At 47.8% G+C, this 24,101-nt stretch overlaps 1 protein-coding gene across 1 annotated transcript in view; it reads right to left on the minus strand.

The window, feature by feature from the left end:
- Positions 1-24,101, minus strand: part of LOC146833614 (cytochrome P450 2D15-like) — a 160,231-nt gene that overhangs the window by 41,934 nt on the left and 94,196 nt on the right. Inside the window, exon 7 of the mRNA XM_085601488.1 lies at positions 7,088-7,275. Within this exon, the coding sequence (XP_085457614.1) occupies positions 7,088-7,275 (188 nt within the window). The remainder of the gene's footprint in view (positions 1-7,087; positions 7,276-24,101) is intronic.

Below are 24,101 nucleotides of genomic sequence, written 5' to 3' on the forward strand. Positions count from 1 at the left end.
AAAGATGGGTACTGAGAATATCTTCACACGTAACTGGCCTAAACGACGACATCCCTTGGTCCACACTCATTAGATAAATATGTTCCTTGGTAGGACCTGTGACCCTTCTGGAATTCTTTATTTGTCCTGGTTATGCCCACGACCACCTTGGCAAAACCTGTTATACTTTGGATGCACATCACTAAACAACAGCAGTGATTTTCCCTGTAAATACACCTCTTGAATAGATCAGGAACCTTCTAGTTCCTTGTTCCACTGCTCCAATAATAGATACACTATCCTGGTATCTTATTATTACTTTTTATTGATATGCCTTTTTCCCTCCCCTGTGTGTCTTTATGTGTCGGTCCCCTTAGCGTCTGGCGGCCACCCTGTTTTTAGACCCCCCTGGCATGGGCCACATCCCCACTATACATGTGTGGGATTTTGATTCCCCATCACGACCCTCGTGAACCCTCCCTTTAGACCCCGCTGCATAGGCTGGTTCCCCAATTATGATGTGTGGGACCTTCGTAACCCATCACGGCCCTCATGAATCTCACCATCCTTATTTATACCTACCTCTTTCTCATACTCCTTGTGTTACCTGCAGCATGGCACTCGGCTACCTACGCGTTGCCTGTTTTTAATAACATTTTTGCCATAGCAACCGACCACGTGAGAGTATCTGTCCTCGTGGGACGATGTTTACCCATCACGGCCCCCGTGAATCTCACCAATTTTGTTTATACCATTTTTAATTCCCCACACTCCTTGTGGCACCTGGCTACCCACGCGTTGCCTGCCTATAATAATTTTTTGGCCATAGCAACCGACCACGCGAGTGCATCTATCCTCCCAATATCACTTCCTGATCCCTAAATTTTCCTCGGATCACCTGCACCAACATGGCCGCACCTTTTTCGTTAACCAATGGGATTGTCACAATCGTTATGATAACCTTCTCCTGTCAAATATCTCGTCCAATGGATTTTTCTCTTCCGGGCGCGCACCGGAAATGGATGGTTGACCGCTCCACCAGTTCCAACATGGCCGACCCGTAATTTTCCCCTCGACCAATGGGCTTTTTACTTCCCTAGTCATGTGACACATCCCGACATCCTCATCTAGCAATCACCGACTCCGCTCGGTACCCATCCCAGGTCCGGCGGTAGGGGTAGGTCTTCGTTCCCACGCGTCCCTTGACGCAGGTGAGTGCATCAGGGCTCGGATACACCGTCGTCCAGTAGGTGAGTTTGGGTAATATTCAAGGAGGATTCTTGACGCCTCCTGGACCTCATTGGGGGCTTGAGCGAGGACGTCCTGCTCTGATCCATCCGCTATCAGGGGCGATGGTGGTCGCTACCCATTTGTGCTTTAGGGTCCCTTTTGGCATCCCGTTCCTGACCGCTTTTAACCACTTTTTGGCGGCGATATGCCCTGGCCCCTGAGCATGATGGTCACCATGGCTGCACACTTATTCGCTCCTGTCAGCACCTTTTGACTCTCAAGGCTGTCAATACCCTCTGTTACTGCCCTCACCACATGGGCTGCCGGGCTGACTTCGCCATTTTATATTTCATTTCTAATTTACTTCTGTCCCCTCCTGGTTTCCCTTTTACTCCAGGACCCACGTTAGGAGTCCTTTATACCCGCCGGAGACTGTTGCAAGATTACCTTGCTCACACAAGAGGTGAGTTTAAAAATTCATCTCTGTCTCAGCCCTTAGTCCTGTCTTTTTAGAGTTTTTTATATATTTTTTTCTGTCTTTAGAGACCATTCAATACCCCCCCTGAGAGCTTCACCGAATAAGACTCTCGATGATTTCAGCTGATGTTGTTATGTATGTATTGCTTATTCGTACAGTTTTGTCATGTGTTTTCTGTCTCCAATCTTTTCTTAGGTGACTCCTGAGCACCTCTTCGGTACGTAGAACACACATACCTTGTTGTAGATAGTTTTTGTTTTCCCTGATCCTGATGAATTGCCGTGACCAATTACTGGCCTGAAGGGCAAGAAACATGTTGATCCTCCAGAGAGTAGGGCATACACAACTAGCATCATAATCACTAGTAGCTATCCCCACCTCACTTTCCTTTTAATTAGGCTGTTTACCACTTTATTAAACACAATTCTTGTGGACTAACAGTACCTATTTTATTCGTACACCACATCTACACATCCTAGGGCCCCTTACCCCCACAGCACCCTTCGGCAGGAACAAAAGATCCCCGCCAAAGAGCCCCAATCTTGGGAGCCCGTCAGGAATTGCAGCGCCGACCTGACGAGGGGCAGGCTCAAATGATGAAGCATGACACCTAGCTTGCTGGGTGTGTGAGGGCCCTAGTTCCAACTAAAGGGTTTCCCCCGCCTTTTTCATGGCAAATGACATTTTGTGCTGAAATCACTACTTTTTCTTAACTTGTCTGAGGAACTTTGTACCCTTTTTGTCTTACCTGATCAAGCATGACATGAGCTGGGAAACAAATATGGACAAAGCTGACAGGTCTGATATTGTACTAGGGGATGTGTTTAGTATTAGATGGGTGACCTTGTTTGTGTTGTCTCAGCTGTTACTCTGAATAAAGGCCCAATGTGAAGCACCATCTTGGTTTACAACAATATATAGCTAGGAATAGGGGTGCCTTTGCTGCACAGGCGGTGTTTGCAGAGTTAAGCTGTACCCTCAAAGAAGAGTGTTATGGAAAGGAGTTAGAAGTAGAAGTTTACTTTGTAACCGGCAAACTCAAAAACCATGCACAATGAAATACTGCATAGTAAATACATTTAACAAAGGTCCGGTATTTTTGTTGCATCTTTAATAAGGCCAAAAGTATTTACTCTGTGAACAAATATGCCATACATGCAGCAACATATTATCATGACAGCAAATTAGTGCACAAGGGTGCTTAGTATTTAGCACTGCATCTTTATGATAAGCTAAGTCATCCATGAACCATGCACTTTCCCAACAAAAATCCCATAAATCTTCAAATAAAATTTCTTTGTCTGTTAGCAAAGTAAATTCATCACAGAACACACGTACATTTCATGGTAATTCTGCAATCTAACAAAATGACTACTTGATGTCCCATCACCAAAACCTAATGAGGAAATTAATTGGACGGTGCTCAAGGGGATGACCCAAAGAACTCGCTCTGTACTACTTATTTAACTTTTTGGATAATTGATGACATAAGGTTGTCCTAGAGCTACCGCTGCCTGTAACAAGTCCTAAAAATGTAGCTGTTTGGTGCCCATCACAACAGAGACACATCTCGGTTAGCAGTGTGCACAATGTTTACCAGAAGCAAACAAGGTCTCCTTGACAATCAGGATGCTCCTTACGTGTCTTATTCCCAAGACATTACGCCATAGCTAACAGGAAGCAGTGTGACATGATTTGTGTTTTTCTCACTCAAATGGACTACTTTTTAGCCAATTTTGTGAGAAAAACTCATGGTCAGGATGTGAAACCTTGGGTATTCTACTTTATCATATTGTGTGGTACAGCTTGTGATGGTCTTATCAAGCTCACTCTGTGATTGGGGTGGTGCCCAGAGCTGCAGGACAGTCAGTCTTTCGTACCAAATGAAAACAATACAATGGTAGCCCTGATGTGAACTCCAAAGCTGCTCGGGGTTCTGTTGGCGTGTTCCAGTGACTAAGATCAATACATTTGTCACGAAGTGTGACCAGTGCTTTAAATGGGCCGGTATTGACGTCACTCCTGTGGATCCACCTTATCTTTTAGTTGAGGCTACATCCAGTGTCTCCCTCTCTTTCACTCTATAGTTTGTCACTTTATTAAATGCTTGCCGTAACAGGAAAAGATAAATGGTTTATTGAATGGCCTAAAGGTGTTCCCTAATAGACTTTGTATTACCCGCAAGACCTTGCCCTTGACAGCTGTTCATTTGCCATCTTCTGTTGAATTGGTTACTAGCACAGTCCCCCGGTACCTCCGAGGGCTTGATTAGAAGTGTCCTGTTAAATTTAGATCCCTGCACGATCGCAGTTAAAAGTGGTGCAATATTTATTGAATCCGGGAGGCAACAGTCAAGGATCACACCCTTTGTTCAATTTCACTAGATAAATCGACCGGAATTTAGGAACGGGAAAATGCTGAGTAAGTAGAGGGAAAAGTAGGAATGCACCAAAATTTCCAGGAATATATGATGATTACCAGTTCTAATGAATTCCAAAGAGCTTGGTTTTGGAGTTTTGTCATTATATGCAATAATTACATTATCTCATCTGACAGGGCCTACTTTTAATCAGGCCTTGAGAGGCAAGTTTATCACAACCACAGTGAATGCCACAATTTCTGGTTTCCTGAAATAAAACCTGCATGGGAACAATGAAGAAGTCGATCTGACATTTATTGTTGGACGCATTCATGCACCCTTTGACCCAGATGTACTATGATTTTGCATCTGCATTACACCACGTTTGTGGTGCAGCCCCAACATAAAATACATTTTTTAATTTAGTAAGCCACACAAAGCCACTCTGTGAAGTTTAGTAAATATAAATTAACACAATGTAGCACATAGCGCTTCCGTTCATAAACTTGCATCGAGTGGGGATTACATGAGTGGAGCATGGGAAATCTCATGCATCCACACCTGTATTTTATTGCAATCCCAGACTTCTAAACCTGGGTTTGTGCCAAAATGGTGCGCCTGCACAACAGAGATGTAACGAGGAGAAATACCTTTATTTCTCCTTGTTACTTCCTCTTTATCCATGTGCTGCATTCTGCATAATAACAGGTGTTGGTTCCTGCACAAAAACAATTCTGCCCATAACACAGGCACCCTTGCACCATGGTGCAAGTGTGCCTGCATTGACGTTAGGCAGCACACAGTGCACCAGCACAAGTAGAGAGAATAAATGCTCCATATCTTTGAAAATATGGAGCTTTTCTGCTTTCGCCTTTTCATGTAACACAGCACAACAACTTCCCATGCTGCTCTGCGTGAATAAATAGTAAAAGTGCTCCTTTGGCTTTAACCTCCCCTAACTGCACCCACCAAAGTGAAACATATAGGATGATTCTGACTAGGGATTGCAAATATCCCACATATCTTTCTAAATTTAAAATGTAAAAAAAATGACAGAAAACAAACCGGTGAATGATCCACGTTTCCCCTTAAAAACAATTCTTGGATCTATTCCTTGTGGGAAAGCTTTATCTGGTTTTGAATTAAAAGGATTGGGCACACAATATTCAATCTAGTAAACTGCAACATTTACACATAATAGGCTAAATCCCAAACAAATTTCACAGAATGGAGGAGAGGACAGATACCATGCTCGTTGTGTGGAAAGGAAGATTATTATTTTTCTGCACAGTATGATAACGCACACATTTACATTTTTTCCGGGAGGAAGTGCAGGGAAAATGAATAGAATTGAAAGGGTTTTAACAAATTCCAGAACCAGAGGAGCAAATACCCGGCATGCAAGGCAAAGATGGTGACAAACACCGCAATGATGGAGATAGGGCTACGAATGGCGAGAAGTAATATATCCACAGAATTGGGATACAGGAGATCCCTACTGTGCAGTGGATGTGCAAAATGGAACCTAGACTGCCTAGCAAGGGGAAAAAGGTCAGAAAAAATCAGAGAAGGCATAGTGGACACATTTGAGCAGCAGTGGGTGAAAATAGCACTGGGGAAAAGTTAGGTTGAGGCAAAGAATCGCCACCAAAGAAGGGGAAGAACAACGATGAAGGAGGCAGGGATAAAAAAAGAGGAGAAAGGGATATTGTAGGAAAAAAATAAGAAAGTCCTACTAATGGATGAGTGATAGGAACATGTTGACCAGCACACGCATTCACTCACACACACGGGCACTAGGAGCAGCGGAGTAATACCCCGACCTCTATGCTATCTATTAATAGAGGTGGCCCCACGCCCCTGTACTAATTTTATCCTTACCTCCCGGAGCCACGAATAAAATTATCACCACGGTACCAGTGGGTAATTTTATAGCACCACGCTCCCCTTTAAGGCCCACACATCCGCATGCACAACTGCGACATCTCCTGAAAACATCTCAGACAAAGAGCCCTCTCTTGGGGCGCGTGGGGGACTACAGCGCCACCCCCACGAGGAGCAATGCCCGATGATGAAGCATGACACCCGCAAGGGTGTGTAAGGGCACTAAAGTTCAAAGGAGAAATTCCGCCACCTGCATTTACAAGGGACACCATTTATAGAGACTTTTCCTTCTCATCTTCTTCGCTGTGACCAAATTGGTCACTTACATCTATTTTTAGGAACAGTTACCACATAGTGATTAATTGGTATTTCTTGGGAGTAACGTTACTGGACCTAGTTTTTTCTACCTTACTCCCTGTCCCACCCCCCCCCCCTCTTTTAGTGTTACATGAGAGATAGGAACAAAAACTGAGAAAAACTGTTCTGAAATGTGTGTTTTCTGAACAGTGAAATACTTTGCTTACAAAAAGAAGAGAGGTGCATGCATACGCCTGGATGTGTCAGTTGATACAGACCTCTCTGGTTACTTGCCCCCATCTACTGTGGCAAGGTCATAATGAGAGTGGGCATAATCACCTTGCAGGTGCATCCCTGATATTAGGATCATCTGATATACTGGGGGCCCGAGAGGTCATCCATGGAAGCGAGTAGAGTGAACAGGAGTGCCACTAAAGAAATGGTCAAATCACAGTGCAAATGGTACACTTGTAGAGGGACTAAATTAAGTGTACCCGGGTGCAAGAGAGCCACAAAGAATTTAACCCCCTGTCTCTGAAGAAGTAATAATTCTCTGATGTTCTTCAGAATCTAAGCTGGGACTCTCTAGCCAGGATTGAATATATGCATTCTACCACATGAAACTGGACATCTACGTATGTTTAAAATCTCCCAAATATTGTATTGCTGAAGTCAGGGGAAAAACCCTTACCAATTCACTTCCTTTGTGGTCCAAATTAACTTTCCTCATGATAACCAGGAGAGATCCTTCAGATGGAAAGGTTGCGGTAGCATGGATACTATCCTCTTCAGGGGTTGAGTCACTAGGTGGACTTTTGTGGTCAATATAATGTTGGCTTGTGTGCATTGTCTGGACTAACCTTTGGTATGAAGAAGCCTTGGATCTCGGTGTCACGGTACGTCATGTGTGGCACTGCTAAGGGAGCAACGTCACCAATACGCTGGACTTCGTGTATCACTGCGTTGGTGTAAGGCATCTTTGCCTGGTCTTCAGTTACAGGACTCCTACTACGCCCAATCACACGATCAATCTCATCCTGAACCCTGCCTGAACACAAAACACACATTTTAATAACATGAAATAAACATTTTAAACTTGATATAAAATATGCTTTGATATGTATCGGGCAGAAGGAAAGAGATGAAAATGAAAGAGCTAAGGAAGGTGTTGAGGTGGAATAAAAGGTGATACTGTGGCTTGATGGGTGCTTCTATTTAGAGATATAAAGGCACATCATTCTCCAGAAATAAATCACTTTCATATGTACGAGGCACAGAGCCTGGCTATGCCAATGTGCAGTCTCTGGATCCAAATGGATGCATAAATAAACATTGCATATGACATAATTAAATTTTATTATATATCACAGTATTTGGAAACATTCAAGTATGGCAATTTTACGTCCTTTCTTGTGTTGCAAAATCTCAACCACAATTTTACACTTTTTCATAAATTAAGAAAAGAAAGTTGGATGCATTGAATAATTTAGCTTTACAATTGTATTAAAGATACCCAATCCTATGTACAAGAGCTGCGTAAATAGGAGGCAGCGCCAAAATTAAGACCAGGGAAAACCTGGTCTTAAACAGGCGAAATGAGGAGAAATGCTTTATTTACCCTCTTTTTACTGGTTCCAGGTGTGCTGCCTTGTGTAGCACACATAGAAACTGAAAATTGCCTATGATTACTTATGTGCAGGAAGGTCCCTCTTCCTGCACATAAACAATCATTTTTTTAAAAATGCAGTTTTGCAACTTCTAGGTGTGCTGCATTAAGCAGCACACATAGAAGTTACAAAACAGCATTTTAACTAAAGACCTTCCTGCACATAAACAATCTTACCCCCAATGCAGACACCCTTGCACTATGGAATGCAGGGGTGTGCTGCATTCTTGTGAACATGGCACATCCCTGTGTTTTCAGAATGGAGAAGCATGGAGTTAGCAAAGTTTGCTCAACGTCATGCTTCTCCATTTTGTTGTAAATATGCCTCCAAGTTTGCTTCTCCTGACCCAAGCAGCAGTCTACCAAATCCAGGAGAGACCAAGGCAATCATAGCTATTTAGCCACTTTGACATGTTCCCAGTAGTGCAGGCTTAAGGAGCTGCTTTCATAATTGGATGGGCTGCCATGATCCATTCATGCCCCTAGGAACTGATTTTAGTTGTGGTTCTCCTAAAGTACGGGCTGGTTTGAACAGTTTTGTCAGGGTTGATTTTACTTTCCATTCTGGCATCTGTGAGAATGTGGATCAAGTGAAGCGGGGGACACTGTGCTTTTGCTGTGTGCTATATGGTTTTCCTGTGTGAAGTACACACACACACGCACACACACAAACACACATGCACACACACACAATCTACCCTGTATGCCCATAGGCCAAATATCTACCACACACAATAAGCCATCAGAGGTAGGGGTATTATTCCCCTATAACACACTGTGAGAAATTGCATTGATGGTTGAGGGGGGTGTAAGCCCTCCTCAAGCAGCAGCCACAATCCTTTGTCAGGGTGAACCACTCAATTAACCTGTGCTTAACCCTCTGGTTGCTTGCCACAAAAACAGTCAGGCTTCCCTCAGAGGCAACGTGTAAAGTATTTATGCAGCACACGAACAGTAATAAGGTGAAAACACAACACAAGAGAAATCCCACACCAAATTAGAAGAATAGAGTAAAATATAATACATTATTTGCCACTACAATAACAAAAATCAATCTAGTAGAACTGGAGATATGAAATTTCAATGATTTAAGTAGGTATAGCGCCTAAAAGCACAAAGCACCACACGCTGTCATTTGGATGTGCTAGATGGGGGAAAGCCATGAATTCAGACCAACAAAGATGGACCACAGGCGGGATACAGGGACCAGATTAATCCTGATGAAAAAGTTACCTTCTCAAAGTCTGGTTCGAAGAGTCCAGTTTGCAGTGGGTGCGAAGAGCAGGGAGAGCGTCATGGATGATAGTTGCTGTAGTGCGAAGAGCAGGTTGGGCGACTCAACAGTCATTCCTGTACCGTGAAGGTCTGGTTGGGCATCGCGTCTGGTCGTGGCTGGAGCTTTGCATTGGTGGTCTCCGTGGGCTGCCGTTTCTATAGCGCGTAGTGCAGGTGTTGCATTGTCAGTTATCATTGGCTGTCGGCAAAGCACAGAGTCTGGTTCACCAGAGCTTCACTTTGGTAGTCATCTTGAGCGGCAAGATGTTGCCACAAACAGGCCTATTCATAGTCACTAAGAGTCCAAAACTTCAGGATTTCTCTGCCTCTTCCAATAAGAGCTCAACTGGTGCCAAACCAATGGTCCAGGACCTGGGCGGCACCTCTTGGGGCTCAGGAACTCACTCCAGCAGAGGCCAGCATGGCTTAGCCAGGTCCAGGTAGGCCCAGAGCAGTAGATAAGTTGGACAGCTGCAGGGAGGCCTCTGGAGATTGCTATGTCCCTGTAGGTCCTAACAGGTGGTTAATGAGCTGATTCTTAGAGCCACGTCAGGTAGCTTGGGATGAAGGGAGAAGGTACAGTCTTCCTTCTCAAACAGCAGGGCAGGCCTCAAGCAGCAGGGCTGTCCACTGGCAGCAGAGCAGTCGTACTTCTGTAGTATCCACAGGTCAAGGAGTATCCTGAAGAGTTGGTCTGAGGGTCCAATATTATTACCTGGTGCAGTTTGAAGTGGGAGAAACTTCTACACTTCCAACCACATCTGGTTCTGGGATTTCCTTCCTCCCTGCCCTGATTCCAGGATGTCCGGAGTCAAAAAAGGCTAGTGTGAAGTTCTTTGTGTGTGTGCTGAAGCAGCTCCTTTGAAGTGGAAATGTAGTAGGTGACAGCTCCGCCCCTCCAATCAGTTCAGGGTAGCCCATTCTGCAAACACACAGCATTCCTTTGTGATACTGTCTGGGAGGAATATACAATATACAGGAATATGTCAACAAAACCTAGACATGTTTCCCAGGATACAGATGCAGGCACCAAAAGGTTAGGACAGGAAAATGAACGCTTTGGCCGCAACACACCGGGGTGAGAGCCAAGCCCAGGGATTACATCCCCCAGGCTCCCCTGCAACGTAGACGCCGCTTCCTGCTGCACCTGGAGGAGCATAAATGAATCCACGAGCTCCCACTTCTCGGGACGCTCGCTTTGGCCGCAACAAACCAGGGTGAGAGCCAAGCCCAGGGACTACATCCTCCAGGCCCCCCTGCAACTTAGACGGCACTTCCTTCTGCGCCCCGAGGCGCATAAATTAATTCACGAGCTCCCGCTCCTAAGGACGCTCGCATTAGTCGCGACACACCGGTGTGAGAGCCAAGCCCAGAGATTACATCCCACAGCCTCACCCGCAATGTAGACTCCGCTTCCTGCTGCGCCCGGAGGTGCATAAATTAATTCACAAGCTCCCGCTCCTCGGGACGATCGCTTTGGCTGCAACTCAGCGGGGTGAGAGCCAAGCCCAGGACTACATCCCCCAGGTGCCCCCGCAACATAGACGCCGCTTCCTGCTGCGCGGGACGCGCCCGGGCAACAGCTGGTCCAAGGGCAGGTACGTCCTTGCCTGGCAAGGCCAGGAAGAGGCAGGGCAGGGCCACCCCTCTTTCAGCTGACTTTGGGACTGCGCTGTTGGCTGGCATCTGCACCCTGAGGTACTGTATTCTCCACCCTATAATTATTATTTGTTGGCATTACACATTACGTGGATACCAATTGGGATCTTATTGCCGGCAGTCTATTGGGGACTATCCGCTGTCGGCAAATGCCATCTGGTCGCTGTAAAGACACTTCATGTGACTTTTTGCATCCAATCAGAGTGTACAGTATTCTTATACACTAGCTTGTTTATTTGCTGACTTCTTTATACTTGTGGTTTTGAGGCTCTGAGAGATGGGGAAGGGAAAATCAATGGAGGGTATTGGTGGAGGTGGGGGCAATCAAGTAGGGAAAGGGAAAAAGGCCAGGAAGATGCTGAAACATTCAGGCAGCAATTGTGTCCTTGATCGCATTGACACCCTTATCAGTGAGTGTGAAGGTATCGTAGGGGAGGAACAAACAGCGCACACCACTCTAGGCTCTACCCCAGGCTAACTCCCTCCCCGAGCTTCAATCTTAAGTCACTCACCCACAGCAATGTTCCAAAAATCATCTCTCAAGGGGACATGCTTAACCACTTAGAGGATAACACCAGACACTGTGGAGGTTTGTCAATCTTCTCCTACCCCCACATAATTCCCCTGGCACCACACCCACTAGCTTGAACCGACTATCCACTGCGCAAACAGGTTCTTACCCCTCCTGGACCTAACTGATGATCACATGGACGATGCACCCCAGCCTCCCCCTGTACCCACTGTTGCGACCAGCTCAGTACACAAACCAGAGTCCCAGGACACGCACCAACTCATAAATATGCTCAGAGCTGAAATAGGCACCATGAGATCCATGATCGAATGCCTCACTACTCTACTTAAAAAAATATTGCAGACTGATACATTTCGCTTACAGCAAGGCGCTTCCACATCAAGTCGCTACCTGCAATCCTCTCACAACCTTTGCGCGACACAAGAGTCAATCTCATACGGAAGGAGCATCACCCTTCATGGTTCCATTCTGCACCACTCTGGCCTTCCTGATCATAGGCAGGTTTCCTCTGATACCACAGTAAAGCAAATTATTAATTCTAATAATACTCCTCACAGTAAACCCCAGAACTTAGTGGCAGCCCAGGATTCCTTAAATGATATCAGACCCATACCCTCACTATGTGCCCAGCACCCCTCTTGCAGTGGCCAACACCAGCCAGCTCCCTTAGCCACTACACCTCTGTTATATAGAAAATCTATATGGTTAATGTTCCTAAACTTCATATAAAGAATGGCTACGAGGGCGAAAACACTCTCACCAATAAAGTGATTCATTGGATCCGCCATGTCAGGGGCTGTTGCTCAGTAATTAGAGACCACATTTCCAGGGCTCGGAGGTGTACCTCTCCCACTCATCCACTCGACTATATCGATCTTACCCTTAAAGGACTGAGCTGGCGGAAAACCTCCGTGGATCATGTGGGAGTTCCCATGATAATACATTACTGAGGCAAGATGATTCCCTGCGCCAGAAGGGTTGTAACACAGGGGAGCCCCAAACTGTATGGGAAAACGTCCCTTCTTCCTTTTCACATCTCAAGCATGTAGGGGATTGGATAGCGTCCATCTTCCAGAGTCTGGTTTGGGTATAATATGCGCAGTGTAGATATTTGAATTGTATAAGACGGTACAGTGTGGAAACTGCCGCATCCCGAGGGCTGGCAATGGCCTCTGCCCAGTTGTCGTCAGTCAGGTCGGGAATATCCCCACGCCACTCATGTCTGGTCTTGTCTAGGGTGGTCAGTTGGGAAGTTGTACCAACCATTCATTTATTATCAAGACATGAGAGGCTACTTAATAAGCATAGACATCTGCCGCTGCAATTCCCCCACAGTACGTGGACTGTGTGCAAGTGTGTAGCGCCACTCTGATCACACCCCCGTTCCAGAAAAATGTATTAAGTATAGCATTCACTTGTGTGAACCAGGATCGTGGAATCTTGTAAGGGAAGTTTTGCAGGCTATAGAGAATTATGGGTAAAGAGACCATCTTAAAGATGGCAGACCGTCCATATAATGATACTGGGAGGGAGGACCATATTGTTGTTTCATTAGTTAGACTTGCTAGCAGCGGGCTGATATTGTTGGCCAATGAGATCTTAGGGCATGGCGATATGAAGATTCCCAAATATTTGAAACCCTCTGTCGCATGTGACAGCTGTGTCACCCAATTGCCCTGTCCCTAGTTGCCACATACTGGGAAGAGTACGGATTTAGCAGGGTTAGTGTGTAGGCCGGTAATTTCCCCAAACACTCGAAGGATTTGTAGGATTCGCGGTCCCAAAAACCACGGGTCTGTCATGCAGAAGAGGACATCGTCCGCATATAGTGCAATGCGGTCTGAGTGCGTTTGGGACCATTCAAACCCACGGAGCACCGGGTCACCACTAAGGGTTCCACCGCCGGGGCAAACAGCAGCGGGGATAAAGGACAGCCATGCCTTGTGCCTCTATGGATGTGGAAGGGATCTGAGTAATGCCCAGCTATACGAACAGAGGCTGTTAAGTTAGTGTAGAGTAGCCAGATATATGCTATAAAGCGAGGGCCGAACTTTACCGCCTCCGGTAATTGGAACAGATAGACCGAGCTGAGCGAGTAGAAAGCTTTATCTATGTCGGCTAATAATAGGGCTGCTGGGTGCCCTAATGTGGGGGCCATCGCCATGGCGTTATGTACTCTCCGTATGTTGTGACGGATAACCCTATGGGGCATAAAGCCCTATTAATCTGGGTGAATTAAGTCCGTCACACACGTCCGGAGACGATCAGCTAGGACCTTCCCTAAAAATTTAGGCTCGAAATTAATGAGGGAAATGGGGCGGTACAATGATGGGTCCTCCGGAGGGTGCCCTGGTGTCAGGAATAAAACTATCTCTGCATGTCTCCAGTCCCGGGGTAGAATACCCTGTTCATGTGCATCTTGTATGGCAGCTAGTAAGTGGGGGCCTAATATATACATATTCGGCAGGAAGAAATCCCTAGGGAACCCATTGGGCCCGGGGACCCACCCTGGACGGATAGCGTTAAGTGCCGCAGTCAGCTCATCTAATGTGATAGGAGCCTCTAGTTGGTCTTGCAAGTGGTCTGCGAGTCTTCGTGGTGGTACATCTATAAGAAATTCCACTATTTGGCCCTCTGAAAGCTGCTTGCGGTACTCGTACAGTGAGGAAAAGTGCTGGGCAAATTCCCGAGCCACCTGGTCTGGCGAGGAGTATAGGTCCCCTTCGGCATCACGTAAGGTAGGAACTATAGCGGGGGATTTGTCAGCTTGGCATAGCCTGTGGAGCATTTTCCTTGACTTATCGCCCCACTGATATATCCGATGGTGTAATGCTTCCCAGATCTCTTTGGCTTTCCCCGTTAGATGTTGTTGTATTTCTTGTTGCGTTTGTAGCAAATTGCACCGAAGAGATGGGCTGGGAGCCAGGTTGAGTTGTGTTGGTATGCAATTTAAGAGAGATCGGCGAATGATCGGAGAGCCTTCTGGGAAGATGTGTGACTAGTGAAACCCTTTGGAGAAATATACGAGGTGTTCAGAAGTAATCGAGGCGGGACTCGGAACCATACACCGCTGATAAGAATGTGTAACCGAGCTCTGTGGAGTGGTATTCCAGCCAAACATCAGCCCAGCCTAGGGTGGATGCCAACATGTTCAGTTTAGAGGGACCCACTGGTAGGGGACGGGCGTGCTACGCTGCCTGTCTGCGGGACCCAGGGTATTGTTCCAGTTGCCTCCCAGGAGGCTGAAGCCCTCCGGCAGCTCCCCCCAAAGTCTGGAAACCTTGTCGACAAAGGTTGCCCCTAATGGAGGGGGGCATAAATACTGCCTCAGGTGATGTGTTCTCCGTAGAGTGTGCCCGTGACTATGACAAACCTGCCCCCTGCATCTACCCAGGTGCGTGTGTGTTGGAAGGGGACTCTGCAATGTATGAGGATGGCTGTGCCTCGTGACCCTCTGGTGAAGCCGGCATGGCATACCTGGTGGAACCCAAATCTGGCCAAACAGGGGGTTTTCATACCCAGAAGATGAGTCTCCTGCAGGAGTAGGATGTCCGCCCCAAAGCGTTTGGCCTGGCGTAAGACCGCACCCCATTTAATCTTATTTACGAGACCCCTGACATTCCATGAGATCACTGTGATGTCCCCAAAAGGGGGCTTATCTGGCTGTGCCATCATCCCGCATCTCTGAAGGCGCTGTAGGGATAATGTCTGACTCTAGATAGAAAGTCTGCATGTGCAAAAACATTACAACTGAATTCTCCAAGATACCCCCTGCCCCCATCCCACACTGCCGTAAACTAGGAGCATCTGTCGCGGTGTAGGGTGCACCGGGTCTCCAACAGGGGGACCCCCACTCCAACAATACCCAACCCACTCACAAAACATTAACAATGGGGGATAGGTATGTCCGAGGCGCAGCCACTCTATGGCTGGGCGCCCACGCCCAATCAGAGGACATTAAACATTAGGATAGTCTCGATGAAGAGATGTCTATGACTAGCAGATTTTGCCGCCGGGGCACAACTTGGCGGCTCAGGAAACACATTCTGGGCTGGAGGATCGTCTGTCGGAGTCGGATCTGTGACGCCTTTTCGATTTGGTCCTGCGAGGTCTGTTGCGCTGTGAGCTCTGGGAGGAGTCCGATTCTCATGGTGGAGGTGTATGGGGTTTGAGATGAGAGTATTCATCAGTCCATGCAAAGAATGCTCCATTCAGTTTAGGCGTTTTCCAACTTGCGACCAGAGTCAGCAATCACCCATACGTCTAGCAGGCGGCTCCTCATTGGAGGCCAATGATTGACTCCAGAGCGAAGCTCTGCGACTCCCAGGTTTACCTACCATTTTCCCCAACCACACAGCTAGCCTCTTGGCACCTCGGCTTTGCAGACTATGCCACATTCTAAGGAAGATAGCTCCCAGAGGGAAGTAGGACTAAGTAATTCCATCATTACTACCCATGAAGAGGAGGGTGACGAGTCCCCATATGCTCAATCCCCCAAATACTACCTAGTAACTCCACCCTTACACAAAGTGCTGTACCTGGTCTGGCACTCTACCAGCAGTTGAGGATTTTATCAGGGAATGTGGCCAGGTGAAGCAGCAAAATGTCAATCCCCCATTGGAACAAAGTAGTTGAAGGTTTCGACGTTTGTATGTTTCAAGAGATCTGGAGCCTGGTTCCCCTACACAAATCTGGTTACGCTTGCTTCCACTCTCCTGCAATATCGGCAGTGGGCGCCCGTCAGGGGGACTGATCATTTGGGTGAATATTGCCCTTGATTGCCGAATTATGTGCCAAACAAGCTCTAGCCCAGATATTCTGGGGCTTAGCATTAGGGGGCCCAGGGGGAGCCATAATTGAATTGTTTATAGTTTATGCAAGGGGAACAAAAGGGGACAGACCCTCACCCACTATCTCAGCATTGGAGGAGTCTTTAGCTAACGGTTCACCCCATGCCAGAGTAGTGGTTGCAGGAGACTTCAACTGCACTTTCAAACCACTGGTCAATGAAGATCTAATGGGAATTGAAGAATAGGGTAACAAATGGGCAGTCCCCCAATTAGATCTACCACCAGTCAAAATATGGACACAGCAGGTGCTCCAACTTAATGCCCTTACCATAGAGTATGGTTTTACGGCAGTTAATGGTAGGTCACCATCAGACAAATGTGGTGCGAACATTTATAATAGAGCTAGCTGCACGTCCCAGATCGAATATATCCTCCTTGACGTGAAGTTATGGGGTGACTTGGTTGACATGAGTGCGGGCACCACTACGGAGAGCGACCACAACGCTCTTTGCTTAGCTTTGAAACCCCTGTGGGAGGCACCCTACTATCATGTGAGCAATCCACAATTGGCTATTAAAAGAGAGATAATTCCCTCAAACTGCAATAAATTCTTGAAATGGCAGAAGGTAATCCTGCATGACACAAAGATCGCTGGTATACAACATGACTTGGCTGTAGGCACATTAGAGCTCCAGGCCACGACCTATAGATTAAGCGGGTTGACGGATGCACCTAAGGTCCACCTGCGCACCGTCAACCGCATCAGTGCATATTTTCTAGCTCCCAACTTGGGCAACAAACCCAGTATGCCCACTAAAGGGCCGTACTCGTGGTACACAAAAAACTGTCGACACAATCGACTGCTCCTAGCTGCAGCAATTAAAGATAAGAACTGGCCCCTGATTGAAGATGCCAGGAAGTGCTACAGAGCTGCTTTGTAGGAGGCGAAGTTAGCATGGGATGAATCGCGCTGGCAGCAACTCAGGGAAGCAAGCCCAGCCAAGGACACTAATCTATTTTGGACCCAAGTCACCTGGGGCAGCAAGTCAGGTGCACGCTAGCCTGCAAACCGCATCACATGCCAGGTATGGCATGATCATTTCAGAAAGCTTTACTCAACACCAAAGGCCACACCATCTGTGGAGCTTGATGAACTAAATGGGTGCCTTACAGATGATGAGTGTTTTAACCTAGCGGAGGTAGAGGCTACAATATGTAAAATAGTGCCCTCCAAAGCAGCAGGACCAGACGGCCTGCCAGGCGATCTCTTTCTTGCCGACCCTTCAAATTGGGCATGTCACATCTTGTTCTTGGTAAATACCATAGCTAGTGGAGCCTCGGTCCCTGGGTCTTGGAAGGGCGCTGAGGTGATCCCTATTTATATAACAGGCATTGGCATAGCCAATAGGTCTCGCTTATGGGACCTTATAAGTATTTAGTTATGCAGCACAATATCCTTGGCGCAACGCCATCAACTTTTGCATGGCTAAACACTTATAAGGTCCTAAAGGCGAGACCAATTGGCTATGCCAAAGCATATGCAATGCAGAAGGTCTCACATTAGGGAAAGTTTGAGCTATTGGCATTGCAAATTGTAATGTTTATTAGATTTTTTTCTTTGTCCAAAAATATCCCAGCAGTACCATAAGTAATAGAAGAAAATCTAGGAAGCAATAAAGCGTTCAGTACCACAGGCTGTTACTAGGTGTCCCTGTGGAGTTGTAAAGGGACCTCTATTAGCCACATAACTATTGCACCCTTAATGCAATTATAAAGACAAAGATTGCAGATGAGCATATGTTTCCATTTGTTTTTATTGGTAGTGAGATTTTTGTTAGCTTGTGTTTTAAATATGCACCATTGTTGTTTATTTTGCTAAATATGTTATAGACATAAATTCTAAAATGATAAAACTACCGGGAGTACTGGCGCTTTGATTGCGATTTTGAAATGGGGGCTGGCAGCCGGATGTTCAACGGACCTTGATGAGATAATTGTGTGTAAGCTTCCGTTTTGGAATAGCGTTGCTAGTCTATGGTTAGATGTGCGATTCCGTTAGCAAGTTGGTATAAACATGAGAGACCCACGTGCGGTCTCGTGGAAGCAACACTGTGTCGGTTTCTCAAGGCTGATGCTCCACAGTCAATAAATGAATGAAGAAACATATTAATGTATGTATGAATGAATGGACGAACCAACCAATTACAGAGCCAAGACAACAAACTTGTAGCGACTAGGCAAATTCAATCACTCCAACGTGCCACTTCTTGGCTGAAATAGTGGAGGACACACTGGCTGTTTGGGGAGGGGCATTTGTGTGAGTTTGTCTTTTAAGAAATAGACTGGTTATTTCTAACTGCATGTCCAAGCGTCTGCTCACGTTGGAAATGAAGTGTGGAGGGCACCCCTAATGTAAAACGTATGGCACTGCGTGTGTAATGCTGGGCATTGGTAGTGTTCTTCCTTGTCTAGCTTTGTGAGAAGAAAAACATCACCATCCAGCGCGCGAGCACATTAATTCATAACGATACACCTGAGTGGTGCTTTGAGGCGCACCCTACGAGGCGCACGACTGAGCCATTTCTCATTTGTATATGGAAAGGAATGAGCAACCAGAGCGGATGCGTGCATTACGACTAGCATCTCTAGGGCACGCATTTTATTTTATGATCATATAGATGCACAATGAAAATTGTATCTTAGTTACAGATGCCAGTAGATAAGATGGGAAGCAGAGAATGATTTTGACAACAACTAATTAACTTGTGGAATGTCTAAAATGCGACTGTGCGGAAAAAAGATGAAGAGCTAAATGGTGTGCAACTAACACACACGAATGTGTGTGTGTTTGTGAAAGGTCAAAGGGATATTAATAGGCGTATATGTACAAGAGCGAGGATGTGTGCAATTTTGTCTGTAGGTGCCTGCGTGGGCAAACAGGAGTAGGCAGAGGTGTAAGCATGTGTGTATGTTAAAGAATGTGTACTTTTTGCCTGTGTGTGTTTGAGTGAGCGTACATTGCAGTGAGTGCGTGTGCAACATTGAAAAAAGAGTGTGTTTGTGTTTATATATGTATATATGTGTGTTATCTTTGGGGAAACGTCATTGTGTGCAAGCGTAAGGGTACAAACAAGTGCATGTACATGTGAGCGAGTACATGTCTGTACATAGAGGTGTGTGCAAGTGTGTGCACACGTTTAAGCGTCTGCAACTCTGCCTGTGAATGAATGTATTTTGTGTGTGGAACTAGATAGGAAAAAGAAGACAGAAGAGCCAGGGCATGAGGTCAAGTGACAATTATATTGATTCACTCACTAGGAGCTAAGGACACTTCACGCACCCGGTCATTTTACAAAAGTAGAGGACAGAAAACGAGGGAGAGGGTAAGTGAAGACACAGGAATGTGGGTGGACGGAGAAAGGGAGAGAGAGCAAAACAGTAGTTTAAAGAGAGGAATATCAAAGGACAGAGCATGAAAGGAGAGAGAGAAAATGCATCTTGAAACTGACATCGAATGAAAGAGCCAGAAGATGGCAGTAAGATAGGTAAGCTGAGAACGAAAGAGCACAGAGTGCAAAATAAGAGACAGCATACATAACTAGACAAACATTGGCCGCGCGGCAGTAAAAGTAACGCCGCGTGGCCATGAAAACGAAAGTCATCACGATCGCGATCACTCTGAAAGCGAAAGTGATCGCGATGACGCCCTAAACCACGCTAGGGATGCGCGTGCAGCAGCGCATGTGCTTGTGCGCGTGACAGTAAGCTGGTGGCTGCTTTGGTAGCACTTTCAAAAGCAGCTACTAAATGTCTCGGCCGGACCAGCACATGCGCTGGATCAGGCGAGACCTAAAAAGGGAGCCAGAGACAACCCTTCCAACTACAGGCCCATTAGTTTGATCAATGCTCCGCAGAAGGTCTTTGGCAGAGTCCTTCTGCATCGGATACTGTTATGGGCCCAGGATGAAGCCATCCTTTCTCAGTACCAGGCCGGCTTTAGGCCAAAGACTGGAACGATGGAACAGGTGTTTAGACTGCTGCTTATCTATTGGAAGGTAGTGGTGATTAGCAAGGGCAGTCTTTATCTTGCATTTATTGATTTAAAGGCTGCCTTTGACCTTGTCCCTAGAATAAGCTGTGGTCGATGCTTAGGGAGATGGATATTCCCCCCTTTATCCTCAAACTGCTGGTCCAGCTACATGAGGGCAACTTTGCCCAGGTTAGATGGGGGGGCACAAGGCCAACTAACAGAACGCATCCCGGTCAACAGAGGAGTCCGACAGGGTTGTGTCTTGCCTCCCACCCTATTCTGTCTTTATATGAATGGGGTGGTCAACTTTCTCGGGAGTGATAAGGTTCTGATTCTCCTGTTTGCCGATGATACCCTGCTGGTGTCTAAGACCCCAGCCGGGTTGCAGCGCCTTTTAAATAGATTTCAACTTTTTGTGATAATCGGGGGTTGGCCATAAATACCTCAAAAAACAAATTCATGGAGGAGCCTAGCGCGCATCCAAGATGGTCGCGTGAGCACAGGGCTCCCCGGACCCTCGCTGCTCCTCGGAATTTATCCTGACTTTATCCTGACTTGGTTGATGGAATCTGGAAGGCGAATGTTGGCTGAACACTAAACTCCTTTCGCAAACCAAATCGGACCTGGCAATCCTGAATTATGGTGGTTTGAACTTTTGAGGCCCAACCGATGGCTGTGCCCGATGCGAAGGTGATCTGTGGAGCCGGGGCGTAGTTGAACAACAACGGCAGCGGGGCTGTGCCAGTGGCCGTCCCATCACTTTCGGTTTCACTTTTGGATCTCTGAGGGGCTGGACAGTGGAATTGCTTGGTGCGACTGGGCTTTCACTTTGCCTTCGCTTGATGCCTGTGTCTCCGCCTGCTACCAGTGTGCCCATCGACGGTGGTCCCTTCGCTCCGCCACATTGCGGCCTCTGGTGCGGCCCGCGTCTGCTTGGCCTGTGCCCCCTCGACGCTTCCTCGGTGGTCCCCTTCGGCGAGCGTGGTTCTCATGGGAGGCAAGGGAGACCCCGAGAGGCGTAAGACCAAGGATCCCTACGTGGGGGACCGGTCCAGACGAACAACATGGACCGCTACACTCAAGGTAAAGGGTCCCCCCGGATGATGCCAGTGGTGGCCCGTCCGTCTCTCCAGATCTGTCCCTGCAGGACATCATGGGCGCCATTAATGGCATCAGGGAGACCATCGCTACGCAGTACGAGGCCTTGGCCCGTAAAATCGACAGAGTGGCCATTGATGTTACACTAATTTGGGCGGATCTCTCTAAGACCAACGAGAGGGTTCAATCGCTGGAAGTGCGGACGTCCTCCCTTGGTACGGACGTGTCGGACCTGCAGACTACTCTCGGCGATCTCAAGTCGGCCAACGATCTGATAGCCCGGCGGCTGGAGGACTTCGAGGGACGGGCTCGACGCAATAACATCCGTGTCATAGGCGTTCCGGAGACCTCCGACAACCGCCCGGTTGATCTCATGGTTGAGGAGCTCATCCTCGAACAGCTTGCCCCCGCTGGCCTGAGTAAGTTCTTCGCCGTGGAGCGGGCCCATCGAGTTCCAGGTGGTCGTCCGCGACCGGGGGCCCCCCCGAGGCCTATTGTTGCGAAACTTTTTCATTACAGAGACCGAGATGCGATTCTGCAGGCCTCACGGGTCCATGGCCCGGTCCGATATGAGAACTCGTCCATTAACTTTTTCCCGGACTTCACCCAACTTGTCCAGAAACAGCGGATGGGCTTCCAGGGGGTGAAGCGTCGTCTCCGGGACCTGGGTCTCAAGTACTCTATGCTTTTTCCTGCTAGGCTCCGAGTGGAATATGAAGATCGGACTACCTTTTTTGACTCTCCTGCGACTGTGAGTGACTGGCTGGATTCGCTGCCGGACCGGGGTGACCGGACTGGGCCCTCCGCCGGTACCGAGGGTGGCGGGTCTCCTTCGGAGTGACTTTTGGTCCTTGACTTTGCCATTTTGTATTGTTCGGCTGGGTTCTACTTCTTTTGTGCATTTTGTTTCATTCTGATCTGTGTGGGGGGTGGGCGGGGACGGGTCCCTTTCCTCCTCCGGGGTCTTTTCGTAGAATGGGGTTTGTAGGGCGACAGGCACACTGCAAGTTGGGGTGGTTTTTTGGATCGCAGGGGTGCAGGGTGGGGGGCGTTGGATTCGGGGGGGGGGGGTTGGCGGGTGGGTGGGGTTGTTTGGATTTGTGTTTTTTGTTTTCAAGGCGAGGTATTGGCTATGGTTCAGTTTCGGGTGTTGCGCTATTTGCTAGGGGACCTTTGATCTACTGGAGGGGATGGGGGGGGACGGGTTGAGATTGATGTCTTGGAACGTCAACGGATTGGGGGACCGTATCAAACGGGGTGTTGTGCTGCAATATTTGCGTCGTCTGACTCCTGATGTGGTGTTCTTACAGGAGACGCATCTGGTTGGTAATGTTTGTCATGCCATGAACAGGGGGGGATACCGACTCGTGGCCCATTCTGGTTTCACCACTGGTTCTAGAGGGGTAGGCATTCTCCTACGATCTTCACTTCCGTTAGAGATCACCAGGGTAGTCCTAGACGATAGAGGGTGCTATGTGGCTCTGACTGGGAGGTGGGAGGGGCAGTCCCTTTCCTTGATCTCGGTCTATGTTCCCCCGGGCCTCCAGAACTCCACCTTCTCAGACTTGGGTCGTATGCTGCTTGGGCTTCCTGACAGTCTTTTGCTTATGGGTGGGGATTTTAATTCGGTTGTCTCGGGTGACCTGGATCGCCACCCGCCCAGGGCCCTCCCTGCTGCCCAGGCGTGGCTCGGCGGACTCCTGGAGACCTTCGGTCTGGTGGATTGTTGGAGGTTAATGCATCCGACACAGTGTCAGTACACATTTCACTCTGGGGCCCATGGGAGTCTCTCCAGATTGGATTATTTTCTTATGCCCGCGGCCCAGACTGCCCGGATTCGAGAGGTTAAACACCTGGCCCGGGGTATCTCTGATCATTCCCCACTGTGGTTGCTGTTTGACACTGGGACGCGGTCCGCTGGGCGGATCGCTCCTATTAACCCTTGGTACCTGCGAGACCCCAAGATCCGTGATAGCCTGATTAAGTCGATTGATCAATATTTTCTTGAGAATGAGGGGTCGGTGTTGTCCTCAGTGTCCCTGTGGGAAGCTTTTAAAGCAGTGCTCCGCGGGCATGCCCTGTCCCAGATAGTGGAGGCTAAGAGGGTTAAGAGTGAGGCGGTGGTGACGCTGGAGACTGAAATATCGGGGCTGGAGGCAGCCTTGGAGGCGGGTGTCACTCCGGATGGGCTGCATGCCCTCAGCCTGAAGCAGTTTGAATATAAGTCTCTTGTTACTGACGCTGCCAAGACCATGTATAGGGAGCAGCAGGGTAGGTTGTATGATGCCGGAGACAAGGCGGGTAAGCTGATTGCCTGGTTGGACAAGAAGGAGAGAGTCAATCGTGTGGTCCCGGAGCTTCGGGCTTCGGATGGAGTGTGTGTGACTGAGCCTGGTGAGATTGTGGAGTGCTTTGCTGACCACCTCCGGGCTGTGTACTCCCCGGTGTCTGATAGAGATGAGGACGACTCTCGTCTTCTGCTGCGGGATATTGCCCTGCCCGGCTTATCCGTCGAGGACCGCGAGCTGATGGATGCCCCTTTGTCTGTCGACGAGATTGCTACTGCGATTCGCTCCCTTCGCTCGGGCAAGGCTATGGGCCCCAACGGCCTGCCGATTGAACTATATAAATTACGCCCGGATAAAATCGCGCCTTTCCTCCGTCGTATGTTTCAGGAGTCGCTCGAGAGGGGTTCCCTTCCCGATGACCAGCGTTTGGCTACTATAGTGGTGATTCCCAAGGATGGTAAGCCACGGGACCGCTGTGCCTCATATAGGCCTATTTCCTTACTAAATGCCGAACCCAAAATCCTTGCTAAGGTCCT

The sequence above is a fragment of the Triturus cristatus genome, chromosome 4_2, assembly GCF_964204655.1.
Source record: "Triturus cristatus chromosome 4_2, aTriCri1.1, whole genome shotgun sequence".
Taxonomy (NCBI): Eukaryota; Metazoa; Chordata; class Amphibia; order Caudata; family Salamandridae; genus Triturus; species Triturus cristatus.